Source organism: Ipomoea nil, unplaced genomic scaffold (assembly GCF_001879475.1).
Source record: "Ipomoea nil cultivar Tokyo-kokei standard unplaced genomic scaffold, Asagao_1.1 scaffold3087, whole genome shotgun sequence".
Taxonomy (NCBI): Eukaryota; Viridiplantae; Streptophyta; class Magnoliopsida; order Solanales; family Convolvulaceae; genus Ipomoea; species Ipomoea nil.
In genome coordinates, this window is record NW_017619515.1 from 1,200,979 (window position 1) to 1,222,792 (window position 21,814).

The 21,814-nt window shown below is 35.4% G+C and overlaps 4 protein-coding genes and 1 long non-coding RNA gene across 9 annotated transcripts; 3 read left to right on the top strand and 2 right to left on the bottom strand.

The window, feature by feature from the left end:
- The first annotated feature begins 985 nt into the window (after positions 1–985).
- Positions 986–2,509, top strand: LOC109166239 (NAC transcription factor 29-like). Its single transcript, XM_019315159.1, has 4 exons — positions 986–1,272; positions 1,391–1,674; positions 1,772–2,247; positions 2,286–2,509. Exons 1-3 carry the CDS (start codon positions 1,104–1,106, stop codon positions 2,210–2,212), a joined length of 894 nt encoding a protein of 297 aa, XP_019170704.1. The 5' UTR covers positions 986–1,103; the 3' UTR covers positions 2,213–2,247; positions 2,286–2,509.
- On the bottom strand, positions 2,406–2,783 carry LOC109166245. The gene is made up of 2 exons (XR_002051623.1): positions 2,697–2,783; positions 2,406–2,505 (listed from the first exon to the last, which is right to left on the bottom strand). It is a non-coding gene; the product is annotated as an uncharacterized LOC109166245 (long non-coding RNA).
- A 3,854-nt stretch (positions 2,784–6,637) lies between these two features.
- LOC109166234 (cytochrome P450 704B1) lies at positions 6,638–12,000 on the top strand. Its single transcript, XM_019315149.1, has 6 exons — positions 6,638–7,026; positions 9,036–9,251; positions 9,920–10,210; positions 10,303–10,689; positions 10,796–10,996; positions 11,710–12,000. The coding sequence occupies exons 1-6, from the start codon at positions 6,748–6,750 to the stop codon at positions 11,899–11,901; spliced, it is 1,566 nt and encodes a 521-aa protein (XP_019170694.1). The 5' UTR covers positions 6,638–6,747; the 3' UTR covers positions 11,902–12,000.
- Positions 12,001–13,724: 1,724 nt separating this feature from the next.
- On the bottom strand, positions 13,725–17,494 carry LOC109166241 (casparian strip membrane protein 2-like). The gene is made up of 3 exons (XM_019315161.1): positions 17,114–17,494; positions 15,070–15,193; positions 13,725–14,131 (listed from the first exon to the last, which is right to left on the bottom strand). Exons 1-3 carry the CDS (start codon positions 17,320–17,322, stop codon positions 13,913–13,915), a joined length of 552 nt encoding a protein of 183 aa, XP_019170706.1. The 5' UTR covers positions 17,323–17,494; the 3' UTR covers positions 13,725–13,912.
- A 2,055-nt stretch (positions 17,495–19,549) lies between these two features.
- On the top strand, positions 19,550–21,654 carry LOC109166242. 5 transcript variants are annotated; one of them, XM_019315167.1, is made up of 7 exons: positions 19,550–19,700; positions 20,423–20,573; positions 20,646–20,708; positions 20,790–20,837; positions 20,926–20,976; positions 21,196–21,262; positions 21,355–21,654. In XM_019315167.1, exons 2-7 carry the CDS (start codon positions 20,433–20,435, stop codon positions 21,462–21,464), a joined length of 480 nt encoding a protein of 159 aa, XP_019170712.1. In that variant the 5' UTR covers positions 19,550–19,700; positions 20,423–20,432; the 3' UTR covers positions 21,465–21,654. The 5 variants fall into 5 exon arrangements, with proteins under 5 accessions (XP_019170712.1, XP_019170707.1, XP_019170711.1 ...); XM_019315162.1 differs by having other exon boundaries at positions 19,551–19,700; positions 20,401–20,573; positions 20,923–20,976; XM_019315166.1 differs by having other exon boundaries at positions 19,551–19,700; positions 20,923–20,976; positions 21,196–21,257; positions 21,353–21,654.
- Positions 21,655–21,814: the final 160 nt, after the last annotated feature.

A 21,814-nucleotide genomic window follows, 5' to 3' on the forward strand; every position in this document is an offset into this window, starting at 1 on the left:
TGACCAATTTGAAAAAAAAAAAAAAAAAAAAAAAAAAAAAAAAAAAAACAACAACAACAACAACAACAACAACAACAACAAAAACAAAACCAAAAACAAAAAAACAAAACAAAACAAAAACAAAAACAAAAACAAAAAACAAACAAACAAACAAACAAAATAGAACAGAACAAAAACAAAACAATTATATATTTTGAAAATAACCTATTATTATTTTTTTGAAAGGAAATAACCTATTATTTAGTTATACACTTATACTATGTTCGTTGATTCAATTATGAGTTATTATATTTTCAAAAATGATGCTAGACTTGACTCTTGCCTAACAATTTCTTAGTTGTCAATATATTTTTTTATACTTGTATTATAGCTGGCGGTTAGAATCAGGTACTTATTCTAGACTACTTTTAACCAATAATTGTCAAAAAAAACTATAGTTAATGGCAAAGATATAACTTTATTTCTTTATATACCTGCATAGTAACCAACGCCAGCATCGGGTTTTGATAGCAAGATGCTGGATTTAACCTTTCAATCTCCATTGAACAATTATCTTATTATTTTTCCTTATCGAAAATATTTGTCAAATATAATGCCACACTAATCTTAAAATGGGTGGCTGAATAGGTGAAATATGATTCTTATACAGGAATGTTACGAGTTCGAGTCATACCAACACCCTTTCTTGGTTGAGGCGGTCGCACAAGGTCTTCCTAATGAAACTTACTTTTCTTGTGCGGTTTGCAGATCACTACACGAGTAACGTAACGTGTTACATTTATGGTACACTCATACATGAACCCTATCTTCCACATTGATGAATAAAAGTTGGTTAAAGTGGCACCAACACAAAAGAAATAAGGATATGAAGGATAATATTCCTCTCATAGGATTTCATTGGTGGAAGAAAGAGTTTGATATAATATGGAGTGATTTACATAATCTTTTTTGCAAGTAAAAGACGACAAAAAAACCCTCACAAATAAATTGCCCATCTTTCTCATTTGCAAACATTTCAAACACTTCTGCCTTTCATTTTCCTCTCTTTCAATTCCTCCCTCTTATTAGATAGCCAAAAAGAGAAGAAAAAACCAAACACAAAAATGGTGGCTAAAAACAGGTCGTCTGACCTTCCTCCTGGTTTTAGGTTTCATCCGACCGACGAGGAACTAATCATGTATTATCTCCGAAACCAGGCAACTTCCAAGCCCTGCCCGGTGTCCATTATCCCAGAAGTCGATGTTTACAAGTTCGATCCTTGGGAATTACCTGGTTAGTACATATACATATATAGACATATTTGTTATAGTATTATTAATCTCTCGGTTATAGTCACGTTTTAAAAGATAACTGGTGTAATGTTTAAGTGGAATTTTTTTTTTTTTTGTAGATAAAGCAGGGTTTGGAGAAAACGAATGGTATTTCTTTACTCCACGGGATAGGAAGTACCCAAATGGCATTCGTCCTAATCGTGCAGCGGTATCGGGCTATTGGAAAGCCACGGGCACGGACAAGGCCATCTATAGTGGCTCCAAATATGTGGGTGTGAAGAAGGCTCTTGTGTTCTATCAGGGCAAGCCACCTAAAGGCACCAAGACTGATTGGATTATGCATGAGTATCGCCTTAGCGACTCAAGATCACACCCGCCCAATAAGCAAAATGGATCCATGAGGGTACGTATATATGCTTTAGCCCCAGCTAACTTCTTTCAATTCACTGACTAGGCAAAAATTTCTGAACTCGATCTTAACTGAATTTTCTGGTGTGCAGTTGGATGATTGGGTTTTGTGTAGAATTTACAAGAAGAAGAGCATGGGGAGCACTAATAGAGCCATGGAGATAATGAAAGTTGAAGTAGAGACACAACCACAAGTTATTTCAATGAATAATTGTGAGCCATTGATTGGTAGTGGACCACAAGGATTGATATTGCCAAGGCCATGTTCATTAACACATCTATTGGAATTGGGTTACCTCGGATCAATTCCCCAACTCTTAGGTGACGAAGACAACAACAATAATTTCCAAAATTACCCAAATCTTGACCATCATCATCAAAGTCCATTAATGGGCAGCAGTAGTGGAAATGTCCCTTTTGCCATTGGTGAAACTCCTCCACAGCACCAATGGCAATATAGCAGCCAACAAAGTGGGTTCTCCAACCAGCCAATGCCAATTTTTGTCAACCCTGTTGCATTCCAGTTCCAGTGACATCAAGGGTAGATTTGACAATTCCAAGGTGGGAAATGTAAAACATCTCAGGGGATACATACATAGTTACATACTATGATCAAGATCAAAGTAGTTGCCGTCATCATTCGGTCATCATCAAGAATTGGATAATGTTTAGAAATTAAATGGAAATTAAAAGATGACCCATAATGTCAGTCCACTGTAATTTTAATTAATGTTCTACCCCGGTCCCCACGTGCTTGAGAAAATGTTAAATTAGTTGGTTTGTTGTGTTTCTACCTTGCTGAATTGTAATAAATTTTTGTTTTTATCTTCTTTCTCCACGAAGTTGCTTTTTCAAATGTGAGATCAGAGTTCGATCCCTAATTAAGGCAGTATTGATTTTTTATATTTCAGTAAATTGAGAAAATAATTATGAATAAATACTATATTGTAACAAAGTCAGTAGCACTCATAAAAAATAATTGTCTTGAATTGACTGACCCTTTAATAAACTAAAAACCAGCCTCATAATAAGTTAGATAGTTTTATCATTAGTTAACCAACTCAAATTGAGAAAGTTAATAGACAGTTCTCGCAAGATATAGTAAGTTGATTTGAAATCTTGTAATTATCAAGTTAACTACCTGACCAATTCAGTTGGTCCGATCCCCTTAGACCCCTTATAATATAATTATGATATTTTGATTTACGAAAATTAAAAACTTATCTCCATTATCTGAGGTGCACACTGAATAAAATGAGTCTTGTAATTCTAATTGCTAAAGGGTCATAATGAGGTAAGCCAACCTAAATTACCCTTATACTTATGATACTTAATTCAATTAAAGAAAGTCTGATCTATTCACACGTGGTTTATTATGGTCATCTCTTTTAATTTTATTTTATTTTTTTGTTTAAAACGATAAGGATACAATTATAATATTGTTAATCCAAGAATACAATTATTCAATTATACCATGAGGTTTGAATTGAACTCATAGGGATCACATGCTTTACGTGGTCAAAGTGTTAGAAAAATCAAATACTATATGCCTCTATGGAATTTTTCAACTTAGTCCATCTATTTACATTTTAATCAATTTAATTTGATACTTGTATATACTTTTTTAAATTAAAGGTTAAAAAAAACTAGTGTAGATAACTTTGATTTTATGCAAACGTCCGCATCTCTTATTCGAATGTATACTCTGGGTGAAGCCTACCTTATAATCCTAACCGGTAAAGGATTACAAGAAGGTAAATCAGTCTAAGTTGTCTATAATTGAGTGATTCAAGAACTTAAAATTGAACTTCGTGATTACTAAACCAATTCGACTACTAGAGTTGCTCCCAACTAGCATAGTTAACTATAAACATTAGTTGATGTAGCGCAGCTCTAGCGTATTAAAATTAATTGACGTGACAAAACTGCACTAACTTTTATATTTATTTTAAAATTTATAAAAATATTAAAGTAATAAACTATACAATGAAATTAAAATCAAATGTGAATATATACAATATGATTATGTAAATCATTTCTCAAACAAAATTTTTAATCATATAATTAATTATGATGTGATATGTCAAAGAATATATTTTATTTAGAAATACATATATATTAATAGAAAATGAGGGATGCATGCACGAGGGAGAAGGGAGATTGGAGGGGAGTGTGGTGTATGGACCACTTTAGCCTTGAGAATGGGAAGGGAGTTTGGTGCATGCATGGCAGCTTTAATTTATTCCACGACGTTGACATTTGGAAGTTGAAAGGGGCATTATGGAAAAGGATAAGTGTAATTATATTCTACAGGTAAATTTTTCGTCATATATTTCAATTTTATTGAGATAAAGTATAAAAGTTGTAATTCTTTTTTTCTTTTTTGAGTAAAAAGTGAGGTTCATTTATTTCTTATGGTTTTGTTGGAACTTGATCTATCATAAACGGGGTACAAAAGTACAAAATGGGAAAACGGAGATAGAAAAATAATAGCTTTATTATCTAAGGCACTAGCAGACTCAAAATAGTACTACAAAAGTCCGAGATATTGGCCCAAAACGACGGTCCAAACAATAAGTAACACAAGTTATAGGCCTATAGCCCTAATAATGAAATAGAACCTAAAATGACGGCCCAAATAATAAATAATACAAGCTATAGCCCTAATAATGAAATATAAATAACAACGTTACTACTAGGGATCGAACACATCAATGGACCAGAAGAGGTTTGGTGAGCCAAGAGATGATTTTTAACGACATCGGGCGACCTTCATTCTTGGCCACACATGTGTCCCCCCACTACTTTACTTCTGGCACACTCCTATGCATAAGTGGAGCTTCCTACATGCCCTTTAATATATAAGATTTTGAGTAGCTTAGTGGTTTGGAGCTCATTAGTCATGTTGTGTTATACTTGTAGTTGTGAGTTCAAATCCTATGTAAACACATCTTATATTATTTTGTTACATGCTTCGTTCTTCACCCCGAGTCTCATGTCCCCATCAATTTCATTTTTACTTTTTAGTGTAGCGTGTGTGTGTGTGAATATATATATATATATATATATATATATATATATGTATGGTAGTTCAAGTGCGGCAGTGTTGTTAGGTGCGGCGGTGCGGTCAATTGCAGGCCATTAGATTAGATAAATTCAATGAATCACATTCATCAATGCTTCTCCAATATTTTCGTGCACGTTCTCTCACTATGTGAACTACAAGGCTAAAGTCGTCATTGGGCACCGGAATAGGGCAAATTAAATTGTTTTGTGTTTTATTTGTGTAATTGGTGCATTATTAGCCTTACATTGGTGTATTTGTAAATTCCCGTTAGCGCCAAGTTCAGGTGCGACAGTCCTTTCCCGTGCGGTCAGTGCAGCCGCACCAATAGTTATACAAATATACACCATCCATATTAAAAAATGCACACCATAAAGCATGCACAAATTAGGTGATGCAATTAGGTACGCATCACCAAAATGCACCGTTAGGTATGAATAAAAGCACCACACGGTCAGAAATACACCATTAGGGGTCGGGGAGTTATATGGTGTATTTTTTGGGTGTGTTGTGTGTTTTTTGGTGTATTTGTGCATTTCATTGTTGTGTTTTTTCTTGACACTATTGGTGCGTTTTGTTAACACTGTTGGTGTATTATGTCAAGCGATCGCTATAAATTGTCACTATAATTACCATAACACCCCCCGCTTACCAAAATGCGCTTAAAATCTTCAAATCTTCAGTAATTAGCCATTGCCGTTAGATTAAACTGATTCAACGATACAGATAAAATTGCGCCGCCGCACCTAAGAAACTGACAGCATATGAGCCCCACACACACACACATATATATATATATATATATAGGGTCAAGTTCTCGTGCGGTCACGCACCATTAGGTACGAAAAATTGAACCATAAAGTGTATAAAAATGCATCATTAGGTGTGATGCATTTTTTTTTTTGTATAATACATTTTTTTAATGTATAATGTATTCTATTATTATTTATGTATACTAAATTACTAATGGTGCAATCTGCAATGACTGCACAAGAAGCCTGGTTCATATCAGGATTGATCTTAATTATTGGGTCGTATTTTTCATTCAGTATATTCGCCGCCACTGCGCCACAATTGTTGTATATTGATCTTTAAAAAGTATTTTCTTTTTGTGGATAAGATTGAACTATTCTTCCCAATAAAATCAAGATGAGACTGTCACGTACGTAGTACTAGATTCTGATATGTTATCTTCCTAGTTAAGGTTTAAGGTGGTGCATGTATGTACCCCACCAATCCTTACCCAATAATCCATCTATTCGCCGCGGTCGCATACCAATTTTTACATTTATCAATTCGATGGATTGGGTAAATTACAATATGTGTCTTAATTGATTTAATATATTTAAATATTAAGATATATATTTAAATATTAAGATTCAAATTCTGCATGAGCAGTTTAACTGGTCACAGAGGTAAAATTTTGAAAGAATGACCAGGGATCGAGTCTCCTCTCAAAGTGAGGCGGGTTCCTTGTGCGCAGTGAGCACAGGTCTAGTTTCTGGGTTCCTTGTGCGCAATGAGCACAGGTCTAGTTTCTGTGGATAGAATTAGGAGACAACGATATTTATAACGGTAGAATCCTAATTTTGTTAGAACTAACATTATTTCTCAAAATAAAAAGAAATCCTAAAAAATTATAATGATAAACATAAACAAAAGATGAGATAACTAAAATTCCTAAATCTAACTTACTCCTAACTAACAATAATTAATACGCCATGGTTTAATTAAATCCCAAATTAACTAACAATTACGGTTAGGTTTGTTGTTAAGTGGTGGGAAGCAGGCACAAAGATGATGCATGTAATACTACGTTTTCGAACAAATTAAATCAAACTCCATGCAAAGTTCATGATGAGACCTAAAACTATTCATTCGACTCACAAGAAACCCACATCTCAACCTCTCTACTTTAACTCCACCTTCGCATCTATTTATTATCTTAAATTCCTTTTATACATAAAGCTGTCTGTCAAATCAAACCCACTAAAAGTTAGCAGCATGGAAACGTTGGTGTTAGCTTTGGGTCTGATAATGTTTTGTTGGGTTTTTATCCACAGATTGTCGCAGAGAAAAGGCGGCGGCCCCAGAAGCTGGCCGGTGATTGGGGCGAGCGTGGAACAGATGACGAACTACGGCCGCATGCACGACTGGCTGGTCGGCTATCTCGCCAACTCCTACTCTGTGGTTGTCCCAATGCCCTTCACCACATACACTTATATTGCCCATCCCGACAACGTTGAGCATGTTCTCAAGACCAACTTTCCTAATTATCCTAAGGTTATGTTACATTTTCCCTTCTCCATTATCCATTATCCATTATCCATTATCCATACACTACGGGTGAAATTCGTTGTCACTACTGAAGTGTGTATTGGGTAAATCTTACATTATGACGTTAGCGTGTAAAGGACCGAGATAAATCAGTCTTGGTTGTCCATAACTGACTGGTTCAGACCACGAAAATCAATAGATTGCTTTCGCTGAAAATTACTCCCTCCGTCCCTAATTGATGGTTTCATTTGCTTTTTGCACGGTTTTGAATACAACATAACAAATGTTACTATTTTTCTAATTTTGCCCCTCAAAAGTAAGTGTTATTTGTATAAAGTACAATTGTACTTACCTTTAGAAATTTGAAAAGTCAAAAGGGTAAATTGGAAAATGTAGAGCGGTAGTTATGTTCAATTTTAAAAAGATGACATTATTTTGGGACAAACTAAAAAGGAAAGTAAAATTGATAAAATGAGACGAGTGGAGTAATTAAACTTGTAATATTGTGGTTATAAAGTAAAAAATTGACTTAGGGGTTGCTCTAATTTAATTTGGTGCTGATTATTCTATTTTCTCTGATCTTATCTGAGTATATCTTCCATCATTTTGCTTTTCCTTTGTCACTTTCATTCTCTTTTTTGACTACCGGCCCAGCTCTATCCTACTTTATTATTGTTGAAAAGAGTTTTGGCACTTTTAGTTCCATGTCACAATTATTGTAGTGTTATCTCAAATTTGGTAATTGATTTTTACTTTAGTAACAATTTTGGTCTCTCCAGTGAGCTATTGGAGTTGGCAAATTATGGTCCGCATAGTGATGTGTGAACTATAATAAAAAGTACATTTTTAATATACTAAAAGTACATTTTTTTGTGTACTGAATGTACATTATATAATATAATGTACACTCAGTACACAAATAATGTACATCTCCTAAATATAATGTACATTTTTAATATACTAAAAGTACATTATACAAAATATGGTTCACGCAGCTTGTGTGGATCATAATGATTGATTAGAGTTCCACTGTTTGAAATCTGCATTCTTGGCCATTATGGCCTTGTTTGGTAAAATATTGGCCTATAGGCCAATTTTGGCTTATTTGACCACTATTAATTGTTTGATTTAGTTAAAATATCAATATAAATATTTGGTTAATTAGCTTTTTGCAACTCCAAAAGGCTAAAATTCAAAAAGCTACTCCAAACAACTTTTTCAATTAGCTTTTTGAGAAAAGAAATTATACCAACAGCTATCAGCTAACAGCTAACTTACCAAACACTTTTCTACAATCAGCTAATGTTATCAACTATTTATACCTTCTAATTAACACAATCAGCTAACAGTTAACAGCTATCAGCTAATAGCCATTTTACCAAACAGGGCCTATATAAAGGCAAAATAGTCTTTGCAATAGTTTTTTTTTTTTTTTTTTTTTTGAATCCAGGCAAAATTTAGACGATTGGAGATGCTCTAAACAAAAACCTTTTTTCCTCTCTTCATCTCAACACCCAGCGAAGGAAGAAATTGGGAAAAAGGGTTTTTGGTACATTTGGTTTTGAGTTCGGAAAAATTATATTTTAAAAATAATTTTACCCATGTATAAAAATGAGAATTTGGTCAGGCCAGCTGTCTTACTCAAAAGAGGTGCCTACAATTTAGATTAAAATTGCTACTCAATTGAGAGTGTGGTACTAAAATTACAAATTTTGGAAGTCAATTGATCAAATTTGAGATGGCTACTATTACCATATATCATACATGTCAAGTCAAGTACTATATATGGTGGTGACCAAAAAATATAGTTTATAAAGACTTGTATGTTATCTCTAACTTTTCCCTTTGTCCTTTGCTAATTAATCTATTCTTCTTTTTTTCTTTCTTTCTTTCTTTATTTTTGACACTTTTTTTTGCTTTTTTTTTTTTTTTCCACTTTCAAGACTTTACTTTGTACCATCTGTTTTCTTTTTTGGTAAAATGAAAGCTAAATTATATTTGGTTGCATTAATTAGGGTGAAGTGTACCATTCATATATGGAAGTTTTGCTTGGAGATGGCATCTTTAATGCAGATGGAGAGCTATGGAGGAAGCAAAGAAAGACTGCAAGCTTAGAATTTGCTTCCAAGAACTTGAGGGATTTCAGCACTGTAGTCTTCAGAGATTATAGCCTCAAACTCTTCACAATTCTAACCCAAGCTTCTCTCCTAAATCAACAAGTTGACATGCAAGTAAATTGTTAAAAATAAACATTTTTTTATTATTAATTCTTTTGTCGGAAAAGCCCTACCGTGCCAAATAGTATCAAGTACAAGTTGTGTCAGTATTATCGGCACATGGTACTAGTACCAGGTACAACGATGTGTATTATTTTTGTTGTACCAAGTACTATTAGCATGCTCCAATAGTATGTACTCATTATATTTGGGTATTATATGATCGTACTTAGTATTATTGGGACCGGTGCAGTAGAAAGATTTGCCTTCTATACATTAATTTAATATGTTGGTATAAAGTCTAAACTTTTTTCTAAGTTTTTTATATTAGTTCTTATGTCGAAAAAGCCTACCATGCCAATAGTACCAAGTACAGCCTGTACCAGTACTATTGACACTAGTACTAGGTCTGAATATGTATTAGACACTAATATTAGGTACGATCATATATAGTATATATACCTGAATATACATGATACTATTAGTAAACGTGTTGATAGTACCTGTACCGGGTACAACAATGTATACTATTTTTGTTGTGTCAGGTACTATCAGCATGATTACCATTAATATGGTCGTACCTAGTGTCATTGGCATCGATGCGATAGAAAATCTGTCTTTTATACATAAATTTAATATGTTGGTATAAGGTCTAAACTTTTACCTTTGGGTTTTTTTGGTAGGATTTGCTAATGAGGATGACTTTGGACTCTATATGCAAGGTGGGATTTGGGGTAGAAATAGGAACATTGGCTCCAAATTTGCCAGAAAATAGGTTTGCAAAGGCATTTGATGCAGCCAACATAATTGTGACTCTCAGATTCATAGACCCATTGTGGAAAATCAAGAAATTTCTGAATGTAGGATCTGAAGCCATTCTTGATCAGAGCATCAGAACCATTGATGACTTCACTTACTCTGTCATCAGGAAAAGAAAGGCAGAGATTGAGGAAACTCAGAAGAATGAGAAATCAGTGAGTTAAAAAACTTTTTTTTTTTTTAATTTCTTCAAACCTTAAACTTTTTTTGCTGTTTCGATATTTAAATCGTCTGTATGATCGAGCAGATGAAACATGACATATTGTCGAGATTCATCGAGCTAGGCAAGGACCCCGAGAACAACATCAATGACAAGAGCCTTAGGGACATTGTCCTGAACTTTGTGATCGCGGGGCGTGACACAACTGCAACTACTCTTTCTTGGGCTATTTACATGATCATGACACACGAAGACGTTGCGGAGAAGCTGTGGTCCGAGCTGGAATCGGTCGAGGAAATGCGGGCGAAAGAGGAGAATGTTCTTTTGCATCAGTACAGTTCTGATGACCCCGAATCGCTTAACCAGAGAGCAATGCAGTTTGCAGGGCTGTTGAACTATGATACCATGGCGAAACTTTACTATCTGCATTCTGTTGTCACCGAGACGCTTCGCCTTTACCCTGCCGTTCCTCAGGTCAGGTTAAACTTTTAGCTGAAACGGGCCGGGATGCATATTTTTTGTTTGGTATCAGAGCAGTGTTGAGATTTTAGCTGAGACGGGAGGCGTCTTTGTTTTGTAGGACCCGAAGGGGATTTTGGAGGACGACGTTTTGCCGGATGGAACGAGGGTGAAAGCTGGGGGGATGGTGACCTATGTGCCATATTCAATGGGAAGAATGGAGTACAATTGGGGACCTGATGCAGCTTCTTTCAAGCCTGAGAGATGGCTCAAGGATGGGGTTTTCCAGAATGCATCCCCATTCAAGTTCACTGCATTTCAGGCAAGATAACTATTCTCCAAGAACTTATTAGCCATCTTGCTTTGAGCCAATCAGTTTATGGGTGGCCATGGGTCTGAGTCGGGTTCGAGTTCGACCCACACCCAATCATAATTAGTCCAGTCGAAAAAATTTCAGATTTAAATTTTTTAGGCCCGGAAACCAAACTGAAATATAGAGAACGTGTGCCGGATTCCAATCAGTACTAAATCATGTTCGAGTTACTAAACTCGAAATTTTGCTAGACCGAAAAAATTTTAATAGTCACGTGTTTGTTATGTCCTTTAATTGACAATTAGGTGTCAATTATTAGAAGTTGGCATTGACAATTTATACTTTGGATATTATGCTCGGGTATTGGGTATCCTTCGCTCGATACCTAAACTGATTTAAGCTATTTTCTACTCGGTTGAATTCAAGTCTGATCGAATTTTATATCCGAACATTCAAAATCCGGGTCGGATCAGAATAAATTTAGGGTTGAACCCAAAATATGCCCGCCCCTACGGTCAGTCATTGACAACCTAGACTTGTTTACCTCCTTGTGGTCCTTTGTCGGCTAGGATCATAAGACGGGACTTACCTAGTGCCCACCTTCAGATAGTGATTGTGAGTTACGCTTGTCATCCAAGAAAACTATTCCCCAAGAAGATGACACTCAAAACTTCAAAAAATCCCAGAAAAGTTGACATTTTTTCTTTTCTTTTTTGGTGCAGGCTGGGCCAAGAATATGCCTGGGAAAGGACTCAGCTTATCTGCAAATGAAGATGGCACTTGCAATTCTGTGCAGATTCTTTAAGTTCAAGCTGGTTGAAGGCCATTCAGTGGAGTATAGAATGATGACAGTTTTGTCCATGGCTCATGGACTCAAGCTCACAGTTTCACCAAGAACTCACAATCCTGCATAGTTCTGAAGCTACCTTGTTTTACCCTATACAGTAAATGTAATTGGTATGTAATTCAGTGGAAATAATATTTACTGCAACCCCATGCACATACAAAAATTACATGTTAAACTAATTACCAATTAAATTCCCCAGGAAATAATTTTAGGGGATGTGTTTGCGGTTCGTGAGAAAGTAATAAACGTGTTTGATATTACTCAAAAAATATGACCAATTTCTTAAAAAGTTAGTCCAGCATTTGGTTCGTTTAAATTTTTCGAGGAATACATTTTTTATTTTCAATATACATGCAAACAAACAAACAAAATTATCCTAAAATGCAAATATAACATTTAATTTTGCTATTGCCAAATGTATGGCATAACAAGTAAACATAGAACTAACACGTGAAATTGTGAATTAGTCCAAAAAATAGCTAGGCAATAGGGGTAGTTTCAAGTCAAAACAATACCTAGCTAGGTAAAATGTATAGATTAATCTCATCCATCCATCTAATTTGATCAAAGGTTAAAAATTAAGGAAAGTGCATATCGAACCTCTTTCTTTCTTTCTTTTGTTGGCTGTATATGGCATTTGGTAGTACACCACTATCATCCTAATCCAGATTTAGTTCGAATCGTGTCATCAGAATTTGATTCTTATTCAGACAAAATTCTTTAATATGCCTTATTCTTCATATGAGTCGTCAAACCTGGCAAATTATATTATGCACCGCGGTGCATAATCGATTATGCACCGCGCGTCTTTTTTTTTTTTTAAATGAAAATAAACAGTGTTTGTTTCCGCCGTTTCGCACCCTTTTGCAAAAAGTAACTCTGTTATTCAGTGTCATTTTGTATACACTGCAGTTTCAGTTCAACACAACTACAGTTTCATTTCGATATAACTATAGTTTCATTCGATATTTATAGACTCAAATATGTAAAAATGTTATTTAATTTTATTTTATATACACTAAAGTTTCATTAAAACACAACTACATGATCATTTTAATATAATTACAGCTTCATTGTATAATATACACTCAAATATGTGAAATGTTATTCAGTTTCATTTTATATACACTGCAGTTTCATTTCACTATAACTACAGTATCATTTTGATATAACTGCAGTGTCGGTTTAGATATACTATAGTGTCAGTTGGTGTTTAATGCACCAAACAAGCGGACTCCGTTAACTCTAACTGCGCCGTTTTTTACCGCGGTGCACATGCACCGCGGTCTATAATATAACGACTGGTCAAACCTCCTACCTAGCATGTAGTTGGATAAACAATTTGTTTGACTATATCCTGGACTCTATGAACTCATCCCTGGGCCCATGAGGTATATCTAGCCAATCTAACTTCAAGACTCAACATTAATCTGTAAACTTTTACGCACAAGGAATCCAACCCAAACTTAAACCGGCAATGTTTGTAGCAGAGATTGAACCTTCACTTTTTTTTTTTAATTAAAACAAGTCTTAAGTGAGACTTCTCACACACGACTATACTGAGCTCCTTTCCAGTAGCTTATCAGTTTCATCTCTTGTAACTTCCTCTTTTTTCTCTCATCGAATATAGTTATGCTATGTGAACCCAAAGGGGTAGCTCAAGCGGCAAAGGAGCTTCAATTCTTTGTAGATACGATCCTAGGAATAACTCGGGTTCAATTCCTACAAGTGACAATTTCCCTTGGGCTACCTCTCATGCCTCCCGGAACGAACGAGGATTAGTCGAGTAGACCCGGACCGCAAGACGGACGAGAGAGACCCAAAATTACAACGATCCCAGTTGGATTATTGCTAACACCTTCTCAGTCGAACCCATTGCACATTCTAGTGTAGTTTATAAATCTTTCATGTGATATATAATTTGCAGGCTATTACACAAGAACGGAATAGTCCAAAAACTAAAAAACTACAACATGTTTGTTTCACACAAGCAACTAACCTCAGTTGTTTCTCCAAAAAACAGACTGAGAATTGAACACAAAACACAGAGTTTTCAGTGAGCAATTATCTTCAGCAATCTAATGGCTTCTGTGTAGGGCAATGGCTGACAGCAGAACGAGCAGAAGAAGCATAACAATGGCGACGAAGGATCCAATTAAAGAGGCAGAAGTTCTCCGGCAGAAATCTTGAAATGGTTGGCATATTGCAGGCCAGTTTGCAGAGGAATTGCCATTGTGTGCAAGGTATACTATGCCTGCTGCTGAGGATGCTCCGGCTGTGAGAAGACCCATCATCATCTTCCATATATCAAAATTCAAAAGTTTCAACAATACATGTTAGTGGCACATAAATAGACATTACCAAGATTAATAAATAATGCATCTTTATTTAATCTCAGATTCATAAGTGTATGATGAAAGATAAAGGGCTAATTTGATTTAGAGAAAATAGCGTTTTTTCCTTCTCCCAAAATGTTGAATTCCTGATTCCAACCCGGATGTAAATCACAGTGACTCAATGATTCAGCAGATAGGGCTGAATGCAGGTGGGCACAATAGATCTGTTCACTTTGGGCATAATTCACACATTGCTGCCAAATATTGTCCACTAAACAATTGAGTTAAGCTGGTGCAGGCAAAAAAATAGCGTGTTTTTGTTTATATTGCCGGTCCTTCAATTTCTTTAAATAAGGTGACAGTTTTGGTCCCTCGCCAAGAAGACCCATGGGCTTTGTCAAATTTGTACTGCACCCATAGATCTTGTAAGTTAACATAAGGACAAAATCATAATTTACAATTTTAAACCATTAAAGTCTCTATTAACAAATTGAGAAACCAAAATTGTCACCTTGTGAAAAGAGGAACCAAACATATCCCTAGTGAAAAAAAAAAAATGGAGGGTTGATTAGTATGGAGTAATACTTATGTCCATCATTGAACTCGATCTATCAAATTTGCATAATTGCATTCCACTACTTGTTGATCTTGTTAGTCAATATAGGGACAAAATCATAATTTGAAGTTCTAACCCATTGAGTTTCCGTTAACAAATGGATAAACCAAACCACCACCACCCAAAAAATAAAAAAAGAAATAAAAAAAAATCCAAAACTGTCCCTAATGAAAAAATTGGAGGTCGGGTTAGTAATACTTAAATCAATACTCAACACAGACCGAAAACATTATTTCATATTTATATAGAGACGAAAAATGTTATTTTTTCCTTAATTTATTACCGTGTCCAAAAATATAAGCAAGATCCTGCTCTTTTCTGCTCTGGTCCTTAGAATGTGGAAAATGGAGAGTGGGAGTGAAAGAGCAAGGTAGCCACAGACAATGGCGCTCACGATCACGAACAGCCTTTTGTAATGCATGCACGGAAACAACAAAAAATATGGTTACAAAATTTTATCAGTTGCAATGTTTAATCTAATCTTTTCGCGAAAATAGACTATGGCCCTGTTTGGTAAAATGGCTGTTAGCTGATAGCTGTTTGCTGTTAGCTGATTGTGTTAATTAGAGAGTATAAATAGTTGATAACATTAGCTGATTGTAAAAAAGTGTTTGGTAAATTAGCTGTTAGCTGATAGCTGTTTGGTATAATTTCTTTTCTCAAAAAGCTAATTGAAAAAGTTGCTAGGAGTAGCTTTTTTAATTTTAGCCTTTTAGAGTTGCAAAAAGCTAATTAACCAAATATTTATATTGATATTTTAACTAAATCAAACAATTAATAGTGGTCAAATAAGCCAAAATTGGCCTATAGACCAATTTTTTACCAAACAGGGCCTATTATTTTGTTCGGAATTTGGTTGGTAACAACACTATTCATGTGCAATATTTCATTTTTAGGGAACACAAACTAGCTGATATTTTAATAAAAGAACTAAACATGGAAGACCTTTCTTTTCTTCAATGATAAGTTGCAAGTAGTCCTCACTTTTTTAAGGGATAGTTTAAGTGAGAGCATGTTTCATTCTAGCTAAAAAGTAAGAGTAGTTGATATATTCCATCCATTTGGATAGATGATAATTGAAAAATGAGGGAAAAAAAGGATTGGGTCAATTTTATAAATATTGTAAATTTGAAAGCTTACAATATATAATTATGAAATTGATAAATATCGTATTTATTTTATTTTTTATTTTTACTAAAAATCAACCATTGATAAATCCTGATGGGTGATTGTGATCAATCTTCACTTTTACGGAAGGATCATGTTCTCATTTGAACTCTCCTTAATATAGAGGAGGGTTAAGTAGAGAACATACTCTCAGGTAAAAAGCATGGTTGCAAAAATCGCGCCTAGGCGCTAGGCGCCCGGCCGCCGCCGCGAAGAAGGCCGGAATCGGCATCCTCCGCGGCCGGCCGGCTAGGCGGTCTAGGCGGCCGCCTAGACCGCCTAGCCGGCTGAACCGGCGCTTTAATTTTTTTTTTTTTTTTTTTTTTTTCTTTTTTTTTTTTTTGCGTTTTAAATTGCGAAAAGTTCAGGAAGGCATAACTTTTGACTCGGTTGTCCGTTTTGGACAATTTTTTTTTTTCAAATCGCGTATTTTTTTGAGATCTATCCACCGCAAACTGCCGAAGGTCCACTAATTTCTCAAAAAAATGCTTCTTTAGCTCTTAATTTTAGTTTTTTATGTATTTAGATGGTTTAAACAATCTTTTGAACACTTTTACAACCACTTTCGTAAATAGTTTCTAAGAAATAACTATGGTAACCCCCTAGGCGCTAGGCACCCCCTTGCCGCCTAGGGGGCGCCTAACGTGTTTTGCAACATTGGTAAAAAGTGATGATTGATATGATTTCTCTATTTGAGTAATTTTTTTTCTTGTCTGACCATGAGGTGTCATGAGCATGTCATAACGGTAGGAAGTACTTTTAAGCCCGTACCATACTCAGAACTATTTGAGTATGTAGATCAACTATTGAGAGATGCTAAAATATAAAGGGAAAATGGATGAGATCAGTTTTATGAATATTACAATTTTGAAGTTTATAATACTTTATAAAATTAACCTGATATTTTTTTTTTTACTAAACGCTCAATCATTAATTATAGAGTACTACTATATATTCCTATTCCCCCCCCCCCCATACTCTGCCCCTCTTGATCCATATGACATCATTTGATTGATTTGATTATTAACTATTTTTTAAAATTAGTGGTGGAGCCGATCAATTCATGGGCACCTAATGAATAAAATCGTAATTTAAGTTTTAATTCATAAGTAAACAAGAACTATTATGGGACTTGGTTTTCTCCATAAATCAGGACTTACTTGAATGTATCAAAATCATCATATTGAGCCTCAAACCGGAAGGACTGGATGATGAAGGGAAGTGTCTGGTCTGTCGTCCCCATTGCCACTGCACTTCCCAAGCTTCCAACAATGGCGACTACTCGTAAAATCAGGTCGATTATGGAGATTCCCCTTGCCCCTCTAGATGCTTCTCCACCGCCGCCCTCGGTTGCACCGTCGGCCTTCATGCTTGTACGTCGTACGTATTTTGCTAGCTCCGGCAACCACTTTGCCCTTCAATAATCCTGCAGGGTAGCTATTGAGTGAAACCAGTCTGATATTTTTCCTAGAGAAATGTATTATGCTATAATTAGAGCACAGGGTTGTAAAACACACACACACATATATATAGAACAATTATTGTTGGGGATGAAAAAGTTACTTGGTATAGTCCCACATCGGCTTGATCAACAAAAGATTGTGGGTTGTCTTAAATTGTGGTCAAATTTTTAGTCTTAATTGAGTTATCTTTTGTGTGGTAAAGTTAAGGTTTTAACTTAAGTGACACATCATTTAATTTGGTGTTTCATTATATTGAGAGTCTGGTACATATATAAAAGGGAATGGCTACCTAGAATAGATTTACGTGGTGCTTGATAAGATTCAGAGAGAATCTAGAAGAATTCGGAGTGGAAGCTATCCAAAGTGAAGTTGTATGATCGTTTGGTGGCGGCATAGGAAATGGTTACTTGTTGGTACTCGATAAGGTCCAAAGTAAAGTCGTTCAAAGGATAAAATGACTGCCTGGTGTCAATAAAAGTCCGCAATGTGAGTCATCTATAGTAAACCGCTATGGACATCAACTTCTCAAGGGTGGGTAATGATACGATCCCAATTTTCAATTAGAAACTTAGTGTTTGTGGTTAAAACCACTTTAAGGCCTAAAAAAATGTTCATTATTATTTTTAATTACAGTTGAAAGTGATCAATAACACTAAACAAAAGGCGTCACTAATCTCCGTCTATTTTTTTTTTTTAATTTGATAATTGACGAATTTATAACCACACATTAATTTATCAAATTATTAGATTAGTAATGTCATTTGGACCTATTCATTTATTCCTAGGTATAAATATATATATTCACCAATGGGAAGTGATTAAGGTGGGATGTTAGGTTTTGCTTGCGTCTAATTAATAAAGTAAACACCGTTTTTTACGTGTTAAGAATACCCTTAATTGATCCAACGTGCTGCATGTCATATTGTGATGTAACTCTATAGCCCTGCAACTCTGCAAGATCCTACCTAGAATTGAATATCTAACTTTCTACCTGCTCTATATGTATTTATTATATATGTCTATATAAAATGCTCAAGTTCAATAAAAAAATATATATTGATAAGAATCAAATTTGTGACTTTTAGATAAATAAATAATGCTCCACACACTAGATCATTCTTTTCGGAGAATTTCAAGATATTAGTTTTAATTTACTAAATAGATCATAATTATAGTGTTAAATGAAGCTAATTAATATTCAAAGAGATCCAAACTTATGATCAAAGTGTTGGGAGAGCTTCCTCAGCCTAGATTGGACTGAAACTTGAGTAAATAAGAAAATGTGTATAAAAAGTTAAAAACATCATTAGAAAAATTTACTTCAATTTGATGTCTCTCAAATAGAATGACATCATTGTCTACTAGTCAAGTTCATAGAAACTTTTTATATATATAGAAAAGTTCAAAGTCGTTACTTGAATGTGCGTTTTGGATGAAATTCAACTTGTAAGTGTAGCTGACAAAGGATCATAAGAAAGTAAACTAGTCAGTATTAGCGATAGCTGATCAGCGCAAGCTAAGAACGCTCAAGCATAACACTTATACTTTGCAATATAGAACTTGAATGTAAGATTTCAACTCAAATAAGAGATTCAAATGCAAATCGAGTTGTTATACCATGAACCAGGGTCCACTTGCAATGTGGACCCTGGGGCTAAACAACGTATAAATTGTGTATTTTAAGTATTGGAATTGTGAACTTCTAGATATAAATTGTGTTTCTAAGTCAAAACACATAACAACTGTAGAAGGGAATTTGTGAATACAATATAGGGTCATCAAATCCTAATTTGTTAATATTGTATGACTGTAATATTTGAAAGAAACTTGTGAATACAAAACAAGATAATCAATTACATATATGTTAACATCGTCTGTTCGTAGTATATAAATTTTAAATTTTTAAAAGGTGAATTGTGAATATTTAGTATGTAAATTATGAACATTTAGACCCAGGTAGATGGGATGCCATCAACACACAAAAAGGGCCATGGGCCTTACCTACCATGAACATCAGAAAAGCCCATAAATACAAAACTACTACCTAATCCACTCAGAGGATGTTTCGGAGATATCAAGAATGTAGTTTGGTCGGCCCAAATTCCATTTGTGTAACAAAAACGCAAACTTTTTTTGATTCCTCTTCATCTCCTATACCCAACTCCATATTTCCAGTAGCTTACCAGTTTCATTTCTGCTAACTTTATCATTCTCCTCTCTCATTTCTTCACTCTCCACCAAACTCTTCAAAGCCCTCCAGAGATTTCTTCCTTTTCCTGTAAAGGTATTTTTTTTGTTTTTACTATCAGTCACACTTTAAAGTTCTCTTCTTTCTCCTGATACATGTGGAACTTGAATTCTTGGGATTATGGGATTTTGATTTTATTATGCAAGACATTTGGTCAGATTAACTCATAACAGATCAAGAAACTCTAAACTTGTATCTCAGTAATTTGATGCTTGATGTTCATATCTTAACTATCTAGCTAATTAGTAATTACCATGGATTGGTATGTCTGTTGTTTATCTTTTATCACTTATCTTCAATTGAAAGAATGATCTGGTTCTTTAGTATTGTCAGAATCTATTGATTTGGGGGCAACCCCGGTTTGATAATCACAAGTTTCCAAATTTGACTCCCCGTAAAACTGTGTATTAGCTTTCTTGATTTTAGCTGATCCTAAGCTGGTTTACCTTTTTGTAGTCCTTTGCCGGCTAACCTAGACTGATTTGCCTCCTTATAGTACTTTGTCGGCTAACCTAGTTTGGTTTACCTTTTTGGAGTTCTTTGCCGGCTAGCTTAAACTGGTTTGCCTCCTTATAGTACTTTGTCGGCTAGGGTCACAAGGCGGGCTCCACCCATAACACACGTTCGTTCTATTGAGTTGTAGGCTTTCGATAATGCCATCTTGGTTGAGTTATTTGTGTGTGCAATTTCTCGTGCATTTGATCATATAGATATAGATTGATTGATTGAATTCTAGATGTTCTTGTATTCCTGTATAGAACACACAACATGTTGAACTCGAGCAATGATGAGAATGTGAAAGAACACGAACCCGTTGATGATTCACAGCGATCTCAGGTGGATGGAAATTCACCCGGGAATGATCCAAAGGTTTCTGAATTACAAGAGAATCCTAAGAAGCCGAAGGAGGTATGTAGGTTTATGGCTTGGCACTATAGTGAAATCGGGGGGTTATGATTATGTTTAATTGATTTTACCCAGGAGGAAGTAGTAAAGAAAAAGTACGGAGGATTACTAGCGAAAAAGCCGCCCTTGATATCCAAGGTGATTATCGTTCCATGGCCTTTGATTTCGTCGTGAATGCTTTAGATTCAGTTCCCCCGAACTCACCTGCATTATTCGCAGGACCACGAACGTGCTTTTTTCGATTCTGCTGATTGGGCATTAGGAAAGGTACGTCTGAGGTTCTTGTTAGATGTCTCCGGTTTTGGAATTTTAGTACGTTTGATCGTGTTTGGCTTGTCGATTATTCTTACAGCAGGGAGCTCAGAAGAGCAAAGGACCTGCAGAGGCACTTCGTCCAAAGTTGGAAGTACGTTTTCTGTTTAAAACACTCGCACACAAACACGATACCTTTGACATGTTGTTCCATGATTCTCGGGGAAAATGCACATTCTTGAATAGTTAGTTTAGCTGTGAAAACGGATTGCAAAACAATGAGGCGAAGATTTGCAAATAACGAGCTAACGTGATTCTAAACAGAACTAGTAAACGAGATGGGTTTCTGAGTTGAATATTTTTTTAAATGCAGCCCACACCGCACCAGCTAGTCCGTACAAGGCTTTCAGCATCCGTGCCTGCTGATGATGATGATGAAGGTACGCAAACCTGAAAACACGAGTGAATTTGTTTCTTGGCTAGTTTCAATTTACAATCTAAGATTACGCTCGATCTCTTGCCTGTTTCTCAGCGGATGGTGGAAATAGCAAAGTCGATGATCAGTCTGAGGAGAAAAGCGGGACACCAGATGCTAGCGACGAGAACGCAAGTCACACCGAGGTCCAGAACGAGCAGAGATAACGATGTGGTGAACACAGCCACTAACAAATCCTGCAAACAATGGGAGAGAATAATCTCTGAAGCAAATTTTTGTGCTTCTAACTGTGCCTTGTGGCTTCAGTCAAATTTAGTTCCCTCTACATTGAGTGTCCATGGATGTATTATTATTTAATAAACTTGCATTCAAACATATCTTTTTTGGGTGACATTACTCGAAACTGTGGTAAATCTTGCTTTGTGACCTTAGTCGGTAAAGGACCACAAAGAGATGAACTAGTTTAGGTTGTCCATAGCTGACCTACTTATACCAAGAAGTCTAAACTCGAAGGTGTGGTAAATTCTGCCTTGTAACTTTAGTCGGTAAAGGACCA

What these genes read in the sequence shown, in the direction of transcription:
- LOC109166242 (XM_019315162.1), top strand. Translation starts at nt 20,433, where the DNA reads ATGTTGAACTCGAGCAATGATGAGAATGTGAAAGAACACGAACCCGTT. An exon ending in CACTTCGTCCAAAGTTGGAA is followed by an intron (nt 20,977 to 21,195) that starts GTACGTTTTCTG and finishes TTTTAAATGCAG; the next exon opens with CCCACACCGCACCAGCTAGT. An exon ending in TGCTGATGATGATGATGAAG is followed by an intron (nt 21,263 to 21,354) that starts GTACGCAAACCT and finishes CCTGTTTCTCAG; the next exon opens with CGGATGGTGGAAATAGCAAA.
- LOC109166239 (XM_019315159.1), top strand. Translation starts at nt 1,104, where the DNA reads ATGGTGGCTAAAAACAGGTCGTCTGACCTTCCTCCTGGTTTTAGGTTT. An exon ending in CGATCCTTGGGAATTACCTG is followed by an intron (nt 1,273 to 1,390) that starts GTTAGTACATAT and finishes TTTTTTTTGTAG; the next exon opens with ATAAAGCAGGGTTTGGAGAA. An exon ending in AGCAAAATGGATCCATGAGG is followed by an intron (nt 1,675 to 1,771) that starts GTACGTATATAT and finishes TCTGGTGTGCAG; the next exon opens with TTGGATGATTGGGTTTTGTG.
- LOC109166241 (XM_019315161.1), bottom strand. Translation starts at nt 17,322, where the DNA reads ATGAAGGCCGACGGTGCAACCGAGGGCGGCGGTGGAGAAGCATCTAGA. An exon ending in GATGATTTTGATACATTCAA is followed by an intron (nt 15,194 to 17,113) that starts GTAAGTCCTGAT and finishes GCATTACAAAAG; the next exon opens with GCTGTTCGTGATCGTGAGCG. An exon ending in TGCTTATATTTTTGGACACG is followed by an intron (nt 14,132 to 15,069) that starts GTAATAAATTAA and finishes GATATATGGAAG; the next exon opens with ATGATGATGGGTCTTCTCAC.
- LOC109166234 (XM_019315149.1), top strand. Translation starts at nt 6,748, where the DNA reads ATGGAAACGTTGGTGTTAGCTTTGGGTCTGATAATGTTTTGTTGGGTT. An exon ending in CTCAGAAGAATGAGAAATCA is followed by an intron (nt 10,211 to 10,302) that starts GTGAGTTAAAAA and finishes ATGATCGAGCAG; the next exon opens with ATGAAACATGACATATTGTC. An exon ending in TCAAGTTCACTGCATTTCAG is followed by an intron (nt 10,997 to 11,709) that starts GCAAGATAACTA and finishes TTTTTGGTGCAG; the next exon opens with GCTGGGCCAAGAATATGCCT.